The sequence below is a fragment of the Taudactylus pleione genome, unplaced genomic scaffold (assembly GCF_031769625.1).
Source record: "Taudactylus pleione unplaced genomic scaffold, aTauple2 ptg000189l, whole genome shotgun sequence".
NCBI classification, from domain to species: Eukaryota; Metazoa; Chordata; class Amphibia; order Anura; family Myobatrachidae; genus Taudactylus; species Taudactylus pleione.
Genome location: NW_028284591.1, coordinates 12345690 through 12364666, shown reverse-complemented (window position 1 = coordinate 12364666; position 18977 = coordinate 12345690). Strand labels below are relative to the sequence as shown.

Genomic DNA, 18977 nt, shown 5'->3' with positions numbered 1-18977 from the left:
CGATCCAGACTGGTCAGAAATGACATCTGCTTGTGTTACTGTAGCCAGAGGTCTGGTGAGTCCCCGGGCTCTTAGGTACTGAATCTGTAAGTTTGTTGGTTACCGCTGTCGCGGGGCAGACTAACTGTTCGGTGTTACTAAACTGGTGTTTGTTTAAAAAAGGGAAAAATTACTTTTGAAAATTAGCACCAGTAAGCGAAAACTTTTTTTAAACTGGGAATTGTCATTCGAAGTTGGTAAAGCTTCACATAGGAGCTTTGTGTTGTCAAATATTTGTGTTGTCAATATACTGTACATAATATACTGTACATGATGGTGCTATACATAAAGAATGCAAACTGATACAGTACGAATGGAGGAACCTATAATTAAAACGAATGCTGTGGTAATACATTACAGGGGTGCAGGTCACGTGCATCCTCCTACACTTCTTTAAGGCCGTCAATATTTGAAAAAATATGGCGCTTATTTATCAAAAGAAATGCACAAGATATTTTCCCCGGAAAACTCCAGTTTTTGGGTGATATCAGCAAATTTCAAGCATCCTCTGGCTGTATCTGGTGGGGAAGACTGCGGCAGTTCTCTCCTCATTTTTAATTGCATTGAGATGGGTTCTGGAAATCGCCTCCATCTGAAGATACTGTACTGTACTGTAGGCATACTTGCCTACTTTTGGAAACTAGTTTCAGGGAGATTCTAGATGGCATGAGAGTTCGCACGGCACACCGCTGAGGGCACGACATGTCATGCTCCGCCCAAAGGGTGTGTCTATTGTCACCCAGTGTGGTGTCCTGTGGTGGCAAGTGGAAACAAAATTACTAAGTGCAGCACGCTGGCAGGGTGGGTTTGTGTATGGGTGGCATGTGCAGTCACAAATTATCCATAATTTATGTGATCATTGCCTCAACCAAAATGAGTCTTCTAACAAAGTTTTTTTTTTGTATAACCTCCACTGTTTGGGCACACAGGGATCTGTGCCATCCTACGCACACACAGGACACAAACACGGGTCAGTGCCAGTCACCATCCCCCCCACACACACATACAAAGGGGTTAGTGCCAGCCCCTCACCCCCCACACACACACACATACACAGGGGAAAGTGCCAGCCCCCCTCACCCCACACACACACACAGGGGTTAGTGTCAGCCCCTCTTACCCCACACACACCCACACAGGGGTCAGTGCCAGCCCCACCCCACACACACAGGGGTTAGTGCCACCCCCCCCCCTCACCACACACACATACATAGGGGTCAGTGTCAGCCCCCCACACCCCAGACACACACATACACAGGGGTTATTGCCAGCCTCCCTCACCTCACACACACAGGGGTTAGGGCCAGCCCCCCTTACCCCACACACACGGGTCAGTGCCAGCCCCACCTCACACACACACACACACACGGGTTAGTGCCATCCCCCCTCACCACACACACACAGGGGTCAGTGCCAGCCCCCCTCACCCCATACACACACATACACACAGGGGTTAGTGCCAGCCCCCCTCACCACACACACACACACAGGGGTTAGTGCCAGACCACCTTACCCCCCACACACACACACACACGGGTTAGTGCCAGCCCCCCTTACCCCACACCCACATACACAGGGGTTAGTGCCAGCCCCCATCACCACACACACATACAGGACAGTGCCATGGAGCTGCTGGGGTGAAATCAAAAACGCTCACCTTGGGACCATGCACTTGTCTTCCTCCAGCCACTCCACTGAGCTCCAGGACCAAGCCGCCACTGCACAGGAATCTTCCCATCAGACGAGCTTATCTCCGCACCCAGCCAGCTCCCCCATCACTCCTCCTCCATGTCTTACTCTCTAGGCTCCAAACATGCAGGTGAGAGAGAGAGAGGGATCCGCCCGCACGTCTCACTCCATAGGCTCCAAACGCGCAGGGGGGAGAGGGGGAGGCATCCGCCGCCGCTGCTGCCACAGAAGAATCACTGCTGCCTTATTTGGGCCACCCACAGGCACAGCTGGTTTGACGGCCAGCGCTGCCTACGGACCTGCGGTGCGTGGTCGACCTATTTTGCATGGGCGCGCCAAGCTCCGCCCCCACCGACGCTGGGATCGCGCATGCGCGGTCTGGATTTAAGACGGTGCTCAGGGATTCCGGGGGATTGGGAGGGCTTTGCGGGGCAGCGGGAGACTGGTGGGTAAAACGGGAGACTCCCGCAGATGCGGGAGTGTTGGCATGTATGACTGTAGGTTCCCGCTGCCCAGTTCCGAAAGTGCACTATTTTCGTAGTTTGATTAATTTCATCCTATAGTATGGGGATAGCGGGTCATATTGGGACTGAAAGGTAAGCAGAGATACCTGTTATATCTCCTGTTACCTTTATAATGAACGGCCCTGATACTTAATTTCCACAAAAGTAGGTAATAACTGTCTAAGGGGTCTATTTACTAAGCTGTATTAGGAGATAAAGTGAACGGTGATAACTAAGGTACCAGCCAATCTGCTCCTAACTGCCACGTCACCAGGGCCGGTGCTAGACTTCCTAGGCAAAACTTCTGCATGCGCCCCCCCCCCCCCCCCCACTGTACTCATTTAGCCCCCCAGGTGAAAATGACTTTGCACAGGTGGAGTGGCGGAAAAGTTTTGTGTTTAAAAATAAATATATATATAATTTTTTTTTTTTTAAACACAATACGTATCCACCACTCCACCTGTGCAAAGTCATTTTCACCTGAGGGGCTAAATGAGTACAAAAAGGGGGCGCAGGCAGAAGTATGTGTGTGAGTATGATTCTGAGTTTTTAGAAATATAGATGTTGCCCATAGCAACCAATCAGATTCTACATAACATTTATCTAACACCTTCTAAAGATAATAGCTAGAATCTGATTGGTTGCTATGGGCAACATCCCCAATTTCTAAAAACTCAGAATCTTTCGATGCAATATGAAGGACAAGTAATGATTTACGTGCGGCAAAAACCTACAATAAGACGGTGAAGTCTGTACAATGAGCGTTACATGGCATGTACTGTACTTATCTGTATATTTCATTGTGGAATGTTTTCAAAATATGTAACGCCATGCAAAAGGGCAAAGATGGCTTATTGGGTAAATACACAGAGCTTTACTGATCTCCTCTCCAGCTAGTTGAATATTTCATCTCTCAGTCAATAATGGCCTGACCTCCTGATGACACGGAATTGTCTAAATTTGCAAGGAAGAAAAAAAACTTGAATTGATCTAATGAGGTCAGGGCCTGATTCAGAGCCGCTCGTAAGCGGCTGCTCGTTCGCTCCGTGCGATGTCCGCACAACTGCGCATGCCTATGGGTCGTAATTAGGGATGTGCGCCGGACCATTTTTGCCGGATTTGGATTTTGTTCTAATTCGTCGTCCGACTTTGGATTTGGATTTGCCAAACTGCGGTGACTGGCTTTGGATTTGGATTTGGATTTTTTTACAAAAATTGACAAAAAAAGCTAAAATCACATAAATTGGTCTTTTTTTCTTCCTAGAGTATTATTAACCTCAATAACATTAATTTCCAGTCAATTTAGACCATATCACAGCTTATAATATTGTTTTCAACATTATTGGCCAAAGGTTGCAGTGAGCTGACTGGTTACTAAGCGACAAAGCAGCGGCACAACGACACAGACACCACAGTATAAAGCACATCTATGACACATTGCCACACAGCAGTGGCAGAAATGAAAAGTAGTGCACCCACCCAGTGGGGTACGGCCAGCAGAGTCACAGTACTTGTTTACAAAGTGGGCTGCGGCCCTAGGAGTCACAGTGCACAATCTTATTAGCATTACACCGCACATAGGGCCTGATTCACATTACACCATAAAGTAGTGTCTCTTATTTATGTTACGACACACAGTAGTGCCCCTTTTACACAATGCCCACAGTAGTGACCCTTTTACACAATGCCCACAGTAGCGGTGTCCCTTACACAATGTCCCCCAGCAGTGGTGCCCCCTATGCAGTCCCCTTAGTAGTAGGGTCCACTATGCAGTGACCCCAGTAGAATGCCCCCCATTAGCAGGCCCCCCCAGTAGTATGCCCCCCATTAGCATGCCCCCCATTAGCAGGCCCCCCCATTAGCAGGCCCCCCCAGTAGTATGGCCCCCCCAGTAGTATGGCCCCCCCAGTAGTATGGCCCCCCCAGTAGCAGGCCCCCCCAGTAGTAGGCTGCCCCAGTAGTAGCCCCCCCTGTAGTATGGGCCCCCCCGTAGTATGGCCCCCCCTGTAGTAGGCTGCCCCAGTAGCAGCCCCCCCCCAGTAGTAGTAAGCCCCCCCAGTAGTATGGCCCCCCCCAGTAGCAGGCCCCTCAGTAGTATGGCCCCCCCAGTAGCAGACCCCCCCAGTAGTATAGCCCCCCCAGTAGCAGGCCCCTCTGTAGTATAGCCCCCCCCAGTAGTGCAGACCCCCCCAGTAGTGCAGACCCCCCCAGTAGTATAACCCCCCCAGTAGCAGGCCCCTCTGTAGTATAGCCCCCCCAGTAGCAGACCCCCCCCAGTAGTGCAGATCCCCCCAGTAGTATGGCCCCCCCAGTAGCAGACCCCCCCCCAGTAGCAGGCCCCTCTGTAGTATGGCCCCGCCAGTAGTATAGCCCCCCCCAGTAGCAGACCCCCTCCAGTAGTGCAGACCCCCCCAGTAGTATAGCCCCCCCCAGTAGCAGGCCCCTCTGTAGTATGGCCCCCCAGTAGTATAGCCCCCCCAGTAGCAGACCCCCCCCAGTAGTGCAGATCCCCCCCAGTAGTATGGCCACCCCAGTAGCAGACCCCCCCCCAGTAGCAGGCCCCTCTGTAGTATGGCCCCCCCAGTAGTATAACCCCCCCAGTAGCAGACCCCCCCCAGTAGTGCAGACCCCCCCAGTAGTATAGCCCCCCCCAGTAGTGCAGACCCCCCCCTCAGTAGTGCCCCCGGCCCTTGCACAAATAAAAAAATAAAAAATAAAAACTTACCTGTATCCCCGCTCCCGCGCCGTCCGCTCTGTCACACGCTGAGGAGGGAGCCGGAAGACGGAGCTCATGTGTGAGCGCCAGCCGGCTCCCTCCGTGCAGCAGCCAATGAGAGTCTGTGTGACTCTCATTGGCTGCTGTAACAAACACACAGCTGCCGCTGGCGGCTGTGTGTCTGTGTCTGTGTAGGGCAGAGCGCTATCACTGCGCTCTGCCCTACACGCGAGGAGACCTGATGTCGGATTCTCTAGTGAGAATCCGACATCAGGCGGCCGCCGTTCGGCCCCGAACGGGGATCCGAGTCAGGCGGTGAACACCCGAACAGGGTTCGGGTGGACTCGGATCCCCAATGTTCGGAGCGGTTCGCATTCCACAGAATCCGAACAGCTCATCTCTAGTCGTAATGCGTATGTGCCAACCAGTCATTGCGGTCGGAAATCGTGCGCTCGTAAAACAGCGAGGGGCTGCTAATTTGAGTGACAGAATGAGGCGTTTGTGGGTGGTAACAGGGGAAGGTGCTTGAAAACGGGGGAGTGGAGATCCGAACGCAGGAGTGCCAAACTGTCAAAACGGCGTTTAATGGGTGTGCATAATTAACAAAGCAGCGTCATCGACCACGTCACTTGGTTGTATTTTAGCCTTAACTGCTCTCAGTGATAGCTGGAAGAAAACCCTACCACAAGCACTGCGCGCAGTGCCTTACGATGTTCCCGATTAATCAAATAAATAGCGGAGATGATGTATGATGCGAACGGCAAAGGGGCGTCTTTACAAAATAGCGAGCGCATTTTTCGTACGCTCGCTCAGACATAGAGGCGTCAACAGACCGCAAAGACCGAGCGCTCAATTTAAATATCCGGCCCCTTTTTTAGAACGAGCGTCCGCAAATAGTGTCCGGGTCTGAATGAGGTCCTCAGTCTGTTAAGCAGGCCACACACACTAGTTGTCTGGTTGGAATTAAAATCTGGTAATGACAATCTGCCCTTTGCTCCCCAACACCGTAAAATGGATGAAAACGGTCGTTCAGACAAGTTGGATAAAACCATTTGATTTAAGCAATTTGCCTGAATGACCCTTTTTGCCCATTTTTCCGGAATTTGGAAGTTACCGGCTCACAGCTAATGCAGCCCCTAAAAGCCAACCTGTCTGCTCGCCTAGCAGCAGCTCCGGGCTTAAGCCACGCCCCTCGCAGCTGATGACATTAAGCCCCGCCAAGGGAGGAGAACGATAATATGCACTGCAGACCACCCCCTGGCCAGATCGCTAAGGAGCCGACACCAATCCTATGTTAATTTTCGTCAGTGTTTCTAGGTTTGACCAACCACACTAAGGGGAGAGGGTTAGGTTGAGGCACCAAGGGAGAGAAGTTTAGGCATTAACGGGGAGGCTTAGGGTGCGGGGGAGGGTTAGAGTTAGGATGCAGGAACAGCGGGTTAGGGGAAGAAGGGGGGAGGGTTAGCATACTTACGGACCCTTGTCGGGATACTGAGCATCGGGATGCCGCTGTCTGTATTTTGACAGCTGCCCCCCCCCCGACTGCCAGTTTTTCATACCCAACCCCTTGTATGTGCTATGGTCTGACGCCCGTGAGACTGCTGCTAACGTTTTAAACCGCCCACAGGTAACAATCAGTTTTCGTCGTTTGCTTGCTTGCGAGAATAAGTGTCATCTTCAGATGGCACTTGTTCTCGGATCCCCGATCCTTCCAATGAAGAAGAGTCATGGGGATGCAAAGAGGGATCTCTCCGCCGCCTCTTCGCTGCCTCCCTGGCGGCTTTGCGCATGTGTGACTTTGTGTCACGCATACGTAGACGCACCGACGGGGGAGAGAAGAGTAACAATAATTATTCAAACCGATGACAGGAGCTGATTGGCTGGAGCACCATTAATGATACACAATGAGTTTTATCATGAGGCTAGTCTTCCTGTACAAACTCCTCTCTGGAGTAACTAATAAGGGTAGGATAGGCTCTGATTGATTTATGATCTTAGTTCTCCTTTATCTCAATACTGTTAATCTCCTCTCTAAAGGGTGAACAGTTTCCATATATTTATTTGGAGCATCGCTGTCTGGTGTCCTCATTAGATTTGTACTTTTATGTCTCTTTATATTAATATGAGGGCAATATTTCACTTAAATACTAGAAACACTTTCACTGTACTAGCACAAGTCTCTGATTCCTATTTGGGACCTGTATTACTCTTTCTATGTGTAAAGGCGGGTATCCACTACCCAATTAAACAGAGCGATTGAACGATAACTACATCGTTATCGTTCAATCCCTTGTTAATCGGGCACAAATCGGGCAGCTTAATGTCAAAAACATCCAGTGATGCGCGCTCCTGCTGGTCGTTTTTGACATCTATCATCGCACCGAACATGCTGGTCAATCTGCCGATAACGATAGATTGGCCATGTTCGGGGATGAGGGAGGGTGCCTACGCTGTATGACTGATCGTTCAGTGTAGGCACAGCACAGACTGTGAAACGACTACAATGTCGAAATCGTTCAATCGTTTCACAGTCTGCTAGTGGATACGCACCTTAAGACTCATCAGCCCTGTGAGCAGTCCCCATATCCAGCTCTGCTCCCTTAAATCAAATCTGAGGGCCGAAACCAGGATGCGACTTCCCATCCAAAAGGAAGGCACAGAAAACAAACAAAAAGGACTTTCAGCTTGGCTTTCCCAGCCACTCCTACTATTTTCTCTCCCTATCCCTCCCCCTCTCCCTCTCTCTCTTCCTCTCTCTCCCCTTATCACTGAGCAATAGTGAAGTGGTTTACAGGACCTCTCACATCACAACCATGTGACTGGGGGCAATGGGGAGGAGCGAGGTTAAGAACAGGGGGCCGAAAGTGTACCCTCATGTGCTTTATTTGCTCGCCACAGGTTTATATTCTCTATGCCAACGTGGATAGTAAAAGTGGTGGTTGACCGGCCCTGCCGTAGCGGTCACATGGTTGTGACATCAGAGGTCCTTCTGCCAACTTGGAAGTAGCATGAACCCGGCTCCTGCCCTCTTACCTGAGGGGGCAGCTGCTGGTCTGGCCATGGATAGCTGGGTCCCGGTGCCTGGCCAATTAATCTGGCAGGTGTTGGGACCTGCGCACAACACCGGCTTCTGGGGACTGGATTAGTTGCAGTCCCGAGAAGCCCTTTAGGGCTGTCCGAAAGGCATAGCAGCAGCTTCCACTAGAAGCCTCTCTCTGCTAATTGCAGCCCGGACTGGCAGTCCCAGGGGGAGGAGACACCTCTCCCTGGGGCTACCTGTCCTGTACGTGACTGGCAGGTGGTGCACCCAATGGGAAACAAACTCCTCCAGTCACAGTGTAGGCAGTGCAATCACGGACTGCAACTGGCCCACTGAAGTGGCGTATTTTACTGGGGGGGGGGGGGGCTGCAGCCCCTAGGTAAAATCCGTCATTGAAGGAATAACATATCAATGTAATATGTAAGGGTCATACTGCAGTTAGTCAAGTTATTGCTAATACTGTGCCTTATCTACAGTCGCCCAGCACAGATCATGCAGCCAGATTCAAAGAGGCTTAGAGCACGAGACCGGTCACAGATGTCACTTGTCTGGATGTTTTTATGACTGGTGCTGCCGATTGTAAAGATGGAAGATTGCAGCGAAACTCCACTGTAGTGCTCGGAGGAGCAGCCCATTCCCAGCAGTGCGACGCTCCGGCAGTACAGTCGTTAGGTTGTACTTCGCCTTCCGCTATACATTTGTAAATGTCGTTTGTGGACTCTGTAGCTTGAATAGAGCTGGTGAATTCCTCCTGTTATCTGGGGGCTGAGGTAGAGCTGGGACTGGGAAACAACGAAGGACAAATTCTGCCTGCTAAACATGCCCAACATAATCCACATACACAACGAAGACAATGTTTGGAAGGACAGTCATGAAAATGTTGATCCTTTGCAGGTAATTGTCATGTATAGGCTGCAGTTGTTTTTAAAGCCCAATATCCACTGTTTCTTTTCCAGCAATACATAAAAGTACAAACCATGGAGAGTCAAATTCCTATTAATATGTCCGAAACGGAAGAGAAGAAGCCCGAGGAGAGTCCAGGTCGCTGTGCCGGTAGTGCTGGGATACTGTGCACGGCGGTCCATTACATATCGGGAGAGATGAAGGAATTTGGAGACTGGCTAAAAGGTAAAGGGAGGGGGGCTAATCTGCTATAGGGCACCTGCAAGCTGGCGGAAGCTGCCAGGTCTGCTCATGTATTATTTCAGGAATATTGGTTTATTTTGTTGGTAATATTAATGAGAATCCAGCCTAGAAGATCATTTGGTAACAGTGACGTAACTGAGACTTTGAGGGGTATTCAATATGAAACTTTTAACCTCGCCGTCAAAGTTTTCACCGCACATCGGACTTTTTGCTGGCGAAAAAGTATCGCGCGTGCCCCCGCTTATACCCGTATTCAATATGAAAACGGCACCCGGCGAAAGTGAAATCAGTGAAAACTTCGCTGTTTTTTGGGGAAATCACCCTAACACCCCCAAAAAGATGCTCTGACATGGAGGATCACCCTGGATACCCCCGATTATCCCTGCTGAAGGTTTTTGGGGTCTTTAAACGGGCTCAATAGCTGCTATTTTGGGGATTTGGGAAGGTGGTGAAGAATAGTATTTAGAAGTTATTTTTGCAGAAAATAAGTAGTCCCAGCAAACTTTGGGTACTTGAAAATGGGAGTGAGCGTATTTAAAAGTTTTTAAAGTGAAGTTTTAAAAAACGTGAAAAATCCACCTGCCGCAAACACCTGCAATGAAAAAAACACCTGGGGCATACTTGGGGACCCCCCTAGATTGTAGTTCGCTAGTTTTTAACTTTGTACCCGCAAATTTTTTGTTTCACCCATAAAATAAAAGTGCTTTTTTGGGGGTCTTCTGAGGTATTTTTTTAAAAAAATGTTGACACAGTTTACCTTTAGGGGACTGTCTGAAGGTTACAGGGTGGTTTCCGAAATGTTGCACCCCAAAACCCCAATTCTGCACTTTTTTTCGCCACCCATTCCTTGGTGATACTTTTCCGCAGGGTCGAATGCAATATACTTTTCGCACCGGCGAAAAGTTTTCAAATTGAATACGGTGTAAAAGTAAAAGCGGCGAGCGAAAACATCGTAGAAACCGTGTTTTCGCTCCATATTGAATACCCCTATTTGAGGTATGTTTACTAAAGTGTGGGTTATTGAGAATTGGAGATGTTGCCCAATCAGATTCTACTTAACATTTATCTAGCACCTTCTAGAAGATAATAGCTAGAATCTGATTGGTTGCTATGAGCAACATCTCCACTTCTAAAGACCTGCACTTTAGTAAATATACCCCCATGCTAATAATCGTGAGTAGAGTACATAATGCACTCATTATAAACTGATGTCATGTCTTACTAGCATATATAAAGAAATAGTAATACAGGGCCACTGTAACCTATACACATTGCACAAACTATCCTATCGGTAATGGCTAGTATCATGACATATGTTCTTTCATTGCAGATAAACCCATCCCGTTCCAGTTCATTGACTGGTTTTTACGTGGAACATCCCAGGTCATGTTTGTCAACAATCCCATCAGCGGAATTATAATCATTGCTGGAATCCTCCTTCAAAACCCATGGTGGGCGCTTACGGGCTGCCTGGGGACTGCAGTGTCTACGCTGACCGCTCTGCTTCTCTGCCAGGACAGGTATTATACAAAGGTCATTGTTACATAACAAAAGGATGCATAGATAACATGAGCGAGTCCTTGGCTGGGCAACTCCTTAGTACCGGTCATCTACACTCTGGACGCAACCGTTTTGTGGAGTGTCCTAATATTCATGAGCTTGCAGCCTGTGTCACTGGTTCTTTAGATTGATCACATTAGGACCACATACTGCGTTACCTATATGTGGCATATTTATTATTAACCTGATGGTTCAGACCTGATAATTATAATTTCTTATCACGGCAATAAAAATGTACCAATACTCCCATGCAGGGACAGGAGCTCCCATAGGACCCCGTCCCTGCTATGTATAGGAAGTAAAGTGATTGATTGCTATTGCAATCGCCTTACTTCCTGGATCTCAGGCCAGTCGCGCTACTGCTCGTGCGCAGTCATCGGGCAACACGTGTGCAAAGGCTACTCTATGCTCTTTTGTTTTGGTATTATATTATTTGGATTAATTTTATTCTATGTACTGAAAATGATGATACCTGAACAACCAACTCACAAAATCTGCCTATAAGGAAAGTTTAATTTCAGTTTATTTAGTTTTATTATTATAATTTATATGGCGCTACGTGTTCCGCAGCGCCTTACAAAGTACATAAACAAATAAGTGAAAAAGAAATCAGTGACTTACAGTACAATACAGGGCAGGACAAGGACATGGGTTATACACATTGCTGCATTAGCGATCATGACACTCAGAATAAGCAGCAGGGCATCAGCAACCAGGTGTTAGGTGCCCTTGTGGGGAGTAAGGGATAGATGAAAGTATAAGTAAGGAGAAGCACAAGAGGGTGAAGGGCCCTGCTCGTGAGAGCTTACATTCTAAAGGGGAGGGGCAGACAAACATGGGTGACACAGATGGGGTAGACAGGGAGGAAGGAGCAGCGGTTAGGATGAGAGCTGGAAGGCTATGATGAAGAAGTAGTGGGTCTTGAGAGCCCGTTTGAAGACTGTTGATAATTTCCCATAACTCTTAGTGATTCTAGGCCTTGAGGGTTCCCCAATACCTATTTTATAAGCTATGTAAGGATTAACTGATTATGGGATGAAATAATTCTTGCAACTTGCAAATTGTCTTTTATTTCATTCTTGGTTTTAATGAACAAAACTGAACAAAATTGTAATCACAAACTTGCGAGATAACTGCAAACGTTATCCTAAATATAATTTATATCGAAAGCATACCCACACCAGTGTTCAAAGAACTTGTAACTTTAATGATCCAATAATAATGGGTTCTATATCCTTATATCATATATTGCATACTCTTGGACTTATTTGTCCCAGTAGTGTAGATATGGATATATGGTGATACTCTAATGCTTTAAGTCTGTGACCAAATGATATCAAAGAAGAGAAAAGGAAAGCATGTAATAGAGTGCACTCTGAACCAACAAATATTAAAACTTATACTTTTATTATGTGTTTAAAATAATACGGTAACAAAATATTGGTGAAATATTAAAATATAGAAGTGTAAAGATCAAGAAACAGGGTATTACAATGATTATTAAACTATGACAGCTGCTGTCTCAATTTTATGGTCCTGTTCACCCCCTATCATATACGCTATGTTGCTTATTTTATTCATATGAGGTTGTGCTAATTATTTATTTATTATTTATTAACAGTTTCTTATATAGATTGTAAGCTTGCGAGCAGGGCCTTCCTACCTATATATCTGTCTGTTATTACCCAGTTTTGTTCTCTTTAATGTTGACAATTGTAAAGCGCAACGGAATATGCTGCGCTATATAAGAAACTGTAAATAAATAAATAAATATAGCGCAGCATGTTCTGTTGCGCTTTACAATTGTAAACATTAATAGAACAAAACTGGGTAATAACAGACAGATATATAGGTAGGAAGGCCCTGCTCACAAGCTTACAATCTATAGGGAAATAGGCATTGATACACAAGGATAGGTGCTATATATTGCATTTTGGTCCAGCAAGACTGCAGAGTTTCTTGGTGGGCTGCATGATCCAGTCACACAGGAATGTCGACCAAATGTCATAAGGATGTGAGAGGAAGACTATGTGTGAGATTGTGTGTGGACTGTAAAAAGGGGATGTAATTAGATATGGAAGCTATGAAGGTTATGTGGGAGGTTCTGGAATTTGATAAGCTTGCCTGAAGAGGTGAGTTTTCAGGGATCGCTTGAAGGATTGGAGACTAGACGAAAGTCTTATTGTGCGAGGTAGTTCATTCCATAGAGTGGGTGCAGCGCAAAGAAAGTTCTGTAACCGTGAATGGGAGCAAGTAATGCATGGGGATGAGAGACGCAGATCTTGTGCTGAGCTGAGAGGTCGGGTTGGGAGATATTTTGAGATGAGTGAAGAGATGTATGTTGGTGTGTTTTGGTTAATAGTCTTATGTGTAAGTGAAAGTGTTTTGTATTGAATACGGTAGAAAACCGGCAACCAATGGAGGGACTGACAGAGCGGGGCACCAGACGATGAACTTTTGGCAAGAAAGATAAGCCTTGCAGCTGCATTCAAAATGGATTGTAATGGGGATAGCCTGTTTTTGGGAAGACCAGTAAGGAGGCTATTGCAATAGTCAAGGCGGGAAATAATAAGTGCATGGATTAGAGTTTTTGCAGTGTCTTGTGTGAGATATGGTCGAATTTTGAATATGTATTTTAAATGTATGTAACATGATTTTGAGACATTGAATGTGGGGAACAAAGGACAGTTCAGAGTCAAGGATGACACCAAGGCAGCGAGCTTGTGGGGCGGGGTGGATGGTCGAGGTATCAACAGTGATAGAGAGATCAGGTTGGTAACTGTTATTGGCCGGTGGAAATATAATTAATTCTGTTTTAGAAATATTAAGTTTCAGGTGGCGAGATGACATCCAACATGAAATGGCAGAAAGACATTCAGTGACACGGACCAATACAGATGGTGATAAATCTGGAGAAGATAGGTAGATTTAAGTATCATCTGCATACAGATGGTACTGAAATCCAAAAGAGCTGATTAGTTTGCCTAGAGAGGTGGTATAGATTGAGAATAGCAGAGGACCTAAGACAGAGCCTTGCGGTACTCCAACTGATAGAGGTAGCGAAGAGGAGGCAGAATCAGAAAAATGAACAGTAAAAGAGCGAACAGATAGGTAGGAAGAAAACCAAGAAAGAGCTGTGTCCTTAAGACCTAGGGATTGTAGTGTTTGCATGAGAAGAGAGTGGTCAACAGTGTCAAAAGCAGCAGAGAGATCTAGAAGAATTAGTAGTGAGTAATGGCCTTTAGCCTTGGCAGTGACAAGATCATTTACTACCTTAGTCAGTGCTGTCTCTGTGGAGTGTTGGGAACGAAAGCCGGACTGAAGTGGGTCCAATAAGTTGTGTGAGTTAAGAAAGTGTGTGAGGCGGGTGTAGACAAGTCTCTCAAGTAGCTTGGAGTGGCATGGGAGCTGGGAGATAGGACGGTAATTTGAGAGAGTACTAGGGTCAGAATTTAGTTTTTTCAGAATGGGAGTAATCACTGCGTGCTTGAACAGTGATGGAAAGTTGCCAGTAGAGAGAGAGAGATTACAGATTTTAGTTAGGGTTGGGATAAGCACAGGAGACAGAGCTTTACTGATTTGTGAGGGTATAGGATCTAGAGGAGAGGTAATAGAGTAGGAGGATGAGAAGAGTGTAGTTACTTCATCTTCGTTTGTGAGATCAAATTAGGTGAATGTGCCAGAGGGTTCAGGTAGGGAATTGAGCAGGTCACTAGCTGAGGAAGAGCCTACTATTTCATTTCGGATCTTATCAATCTTGTCCCTAAAATAGGAAGCAAGATCTTGTGCACAGATAGTAGCAGGTGGTTTGGGTGATGGAGGGGTAAGAAGCAGTTTAAATGTATTAAAAAGTCGCTTGGGGTTAGAAGCTTGAGCAGAGATTAGAGATTGGAAATATGTTTGTTTGGCAGTGTCCAGAGCAGTACGATAAGAGTTGTAGATAGTCTTATATGTGAGGAAGTCACTTGGAGTATGAGACTTTCGCCACTGACGTTCAACTTTACGCGAGCGTTTTTGTAGATGCCTTGTTGAGCTAGAATGCCACGGTTGACGTCTAACTCTACATGGTGTGTGATGGGTAGCTGGAGCTACTTCATCGAGGGCTTTTTCTAGAATCTGGTTTAGGTGTGATGCAGCAGTCTCAGGAGAAGTGAATGTAGAAATTGGTGAAAGTTATTGTTGTAGAGTGGTAGATAGTTGTTGAAGGTTAATGGCATTAATATTTCTACGGGTTTTGGGTTTAGGTTTGGTTGATTTCAATGATGTTGATGTAATGGAGGAGAGTGTGCAGGTGATAAGGTTGTGATCTGAGAGAGGGAAAGGAGCATTAGTGAAATCAGAAACTGAGCATAGTCTGGTGAATACAAGATCAAGACAGTGGCCCTCCTGATGAGTAGAGGAGTCAGTCCATTGGGAGAGGCCAAGAGAGGATGTTAAAGAGAGTAGTTTGGAGGCATGAGGAGATTGTGTACTGTCAATGGGGATATTGAAATCACCCATAATGATGGTGGAGATGTCTGAGGATAGAAAGTGAGGGAGCCAGGCAGAAAAGTGTTCCAGAAATTGTTGAGGTGGCCCAGGTGGGTGATAGCAGCAACTCGCAGAGAGAAAGGGGTGAAAGTCCTGATAGAATGTACTTCAAATGATGTAAATGTGAGCGAAGGTACCTGTGGGAGAACTGTGAATGTGAAAGATTGGGAGAGTAATATTCCTACCCCACCTCCTTTACAATTACCAGGCCTGGAGGTGTGTGAGAAGTGTAGGTTACCATGTGAAAGTGCAGCAGGGGAGACAGTGTCTGATTGTGTGAGCCATGTTTCTGTTATTGCCAGAAGGTTGAGGTTGGTTGAAATAAAGAGGTATGATTATATCACAGTCATATATAGTGGAGTATAAAGAGTATCAACTTGATATATATATATATAATCTATACCATCTGTTTTCCTATGATTATAATTCTTATAAATACAAAGTTCTAAGTAATAATAAAGTATTAGAATGTTATTAGTAACGACAAATTCTAAATATTATAATTGTAACAAATTATTTAGATCTTAAAATTGAATTTGTTAATTTTTCTGGTGGTTTTAATATGTATAAGTGCAAATAGTATAGAAATACAAATACTAATTAGTGTTAAACTATTACTAGTTCAAAAAATTATAAATATAAAAATATATAAAACTCCCCAATATAATTAAATCCTATATAATTCTGTAATAATAATACCTTATTCATTAAATAGCATACATACTGTAATATAAATCAATGTCTATACGTATAGGCATTGATTTATATTACAGTATTTATGCTATTTAATGAATAGGAAAGAGGCAGGGGGGTTAAAAGACATAGAAAGTGACAACTCGAGTTGGAGCCTTGAAAACGCTTATGGTGAAACGGCCGTTGGCTTGCGCACGGCTGCTGCTATCACTATGAGTCCTGTTTGTGCTTGAAATTGTTTGCTACAGTATGCCCTATCCACTACATCATGTTACTATAATTGAGAACATAGTGATGCAATGTATTATTTGTAACTTAACTGCAATAAACAACAAATACACTGACAGAGTGAGGAGACAGATAGAGATCTCCTAATCACCATGCCGCTATTCACTAGCTATTAGCTCCATCTGTATAAGACCATTCAGGGTGTGCTCACCACACTGACACAGCCTGCCGTTAAGATCTGTGTGTATAACCCTGACCTCCCGGCTATAATTACTGACAATTACAAATGCCACTATGCAGGGAGACAGTTAACTGCAGCGAATAACTAACATACTGACAGAGTGAGGAGAGAGATTGAAATCTCCTGATTATCGGGCCAGCCAGCCAAAACAGCTGAGGCTTTGAACAGGGCCGTAGCTAGGGTAGTGCAACCGGTGCCATCGCACAGGGCACCACAGGGCAGGGGGTGCTGTTTGGGCCTGTCAAATTTCTGTTTATTATCATTCTTGCTTGTAGCTTCCTCTTATTTCATCCCCAGCATCTCCTGGCCTCTCCTATCTCTTCCCTGGCCCTTTCCCATGAGGCCATGGCCCTTTCTTGGGTGCATTATGTCCCTTTGAAAAATGAGGGGGACGCCAATGCTCTTTCTGGTACAGGGCACCAAAAAGTCTAGTTAAGGCTCTGGCTGTGAAAGTTCTACTGTTCAGTAAATGCATAACAGGCAAATATAGCCTGTTGCTAAGATATATTTATCTGAGAATCAGTGTAGGGACTGGCCAGATGGGAATGACCGTGAAGCGGTGGTCAGCTTAACAAATTATTGCAATATTTTGGAACCAACATTCCCTATGTTCAAAGGAGTTGCACTTTGAAAAGCATGTGAGTGCCGAGTTTGTATGATATTTTTTATGTAGATGGTGTGGTCACATACCAAGGGCACCCCAGATGGTTGAGTGCCGTGGATTAAGCCGGTCGTGTATATATAATATATATATATATATATATATATATATATAATCAAGTTGATACTCTTTATACTCCACTATATATGACTGTGATATAATCATAATCAGCACAACCTCATATGAATAAAATAAGCAACATAGCGCGTATATGGTAGCAGGTGAACAGGACCATAAAATTGAGACAGCAGCTGTCACAGTTTAATAATCATTGTAATACCCTGTTTCTTGATCTTTACACTTCTATATTTTAATATTTCACCAATATTTTGTTACCGTATTATTTTAAACAGATAATAATAAAAGTTTAATATTTGTTGGTTCATAGTGCACTCTTAGATGATTTCCTTTTCTCTTCTTTGATATCATGTTATCCTAAATATGTTACTACTCCATTCCAATAAGTACTTGGTAATACTGTGATACATCTGATCCGTGTCCCCCTTTAAACCGCAGATCGGCAATAGCCGCAGGGCTCCATGGCTACAATGGGATTCTGGTGGGCATTCTCATGGCTGTGTTTTCTGATAAAGGAGACTGGTACTGGTGGCTGCTGCTTCCTGTGGTGGTCATGTCGATGACTTGGTATGTCCTGTATCTTTCCACATTTCACTGGTTTTTACAGTATTATTGTTTGATTTTATGATGTCTTCATGGTATTTGGACTCTTTTTAGTGATGCAGTACATTTCAGCAATACTTTGGGGCATATATATTCATATTTGGCGGTGTACCCCCGATATTAAAGATTCCTTATCACGGCAATAAGGAATCTTTATTCGCAGGAATGCAGCAGGGGCTTTGATAGGATATGCAATGGCTATACTTCCTCATTCCGCCCCCCACCCCCGCACGCGCCAGCACTGCATATGTGCAAGCAGATGTTACCGGGGTGCGATCTGAAGTAATCCGCTGTAAGTAGCTCCACAGTGTCTATGGGGACGGCTTTTGCCAACAAAAATGGGAGGTTTCAGCATATATCTTGGAGATACCTGCTGTGGTTTTTCCGTAGATAAATTCAGGGGAAACTAGATATTTGGGGGATATCCCACAAATATTATTTGATAGATGGGGCCCTTTTGTGTCCTGACAGTACTTTGCATCTCGCCTCTATCTTCATTACTACAAGACTGTACAGTGCAAACAATACACACATACAGTACACAGAGGTCCAAGTACCACAAATTGCCCCCCCCGTACCCTTCCCACCCCTCTTACTGCCACAGAGAAATAAACCTCTCGTACAGTACAGCTGTGGTCTTTAACTTTTCTTATTAAAAAAATTATATATAAAATAAACACCACAATGAAATTATCATATAAATAGAAAAAAAATATTATGTGTATCATTATAATCCATCTCCTTCATTGTGACATAATTTACTTTAGAAGTCGCAGAAGTTCTTCCCCCGCTGTAAAAGCCTATGGCCTCTCCTTCTTAATAATCTCATTGGTCACCTCTAACACCATGTTATCCCAATTGTCGTCATGTAGACATACACAGGCTATCTAGTCTAATGGTGCGTACACACGGTACGATTAAAATAGACGATATAAACGATAACGATATCGATCATATTGTTCATATCGTGCAATTTTAGGTGGCCAACAACCTGCGATGCACGGGCACGTATGGACGATAACAATATCGACCAGGTTACTATAGGGACCCACGATCGTTGGCCATCGTTGGTGGATACATAGTGTGCTGGATGTTCGATATCGAACATCCAGCACACCTGTTAGATCGTACAACAATATCGTTATCATAGTCGATCGTCCCGTGTGTATGCACTGTAAGTACTGAATATGGAGAACATCAACAAGATGCATTGAACGCATTTTACATAATGGTGAGGTAGAATATTCAAG

The 18977-nt window shown here is 45.3% G+C and overlaps 1 protein-coding gene across 4 annotated transcripts in view; it reads left to right on the top strand.

The window, feature by feature from the left end:
• SLC14A1 (solute carrier family 14 member 1 (Kidd blood group)) overlaps positions 1-18977 on the top strand; it is a 142623-nt gene that overhangs the window by 108131 nt on the left and 15515 nt on the right. For all 4 annotated transcript variants that reach the window (XM_088476570.1, XM_088476567.1, XM_088476568.1 and 1 more), the window contains exons 2-4: positions 8944-9115; positions 10464-10653; positions 17563-17691. In XM_088476570.1, coding sequence (XP_088332696.1) covers positions 8965-9115; positions 10464-10653; positions 17563-17691 — 470 coding nt within the window. In that variant the 5' untranslated portion in view covers positions 8944-8964. The remainder of the gene's footprint in view (positions 1-8943; positions 9116-10463; positions 10654-17562; positions 17692-18977) is intronic.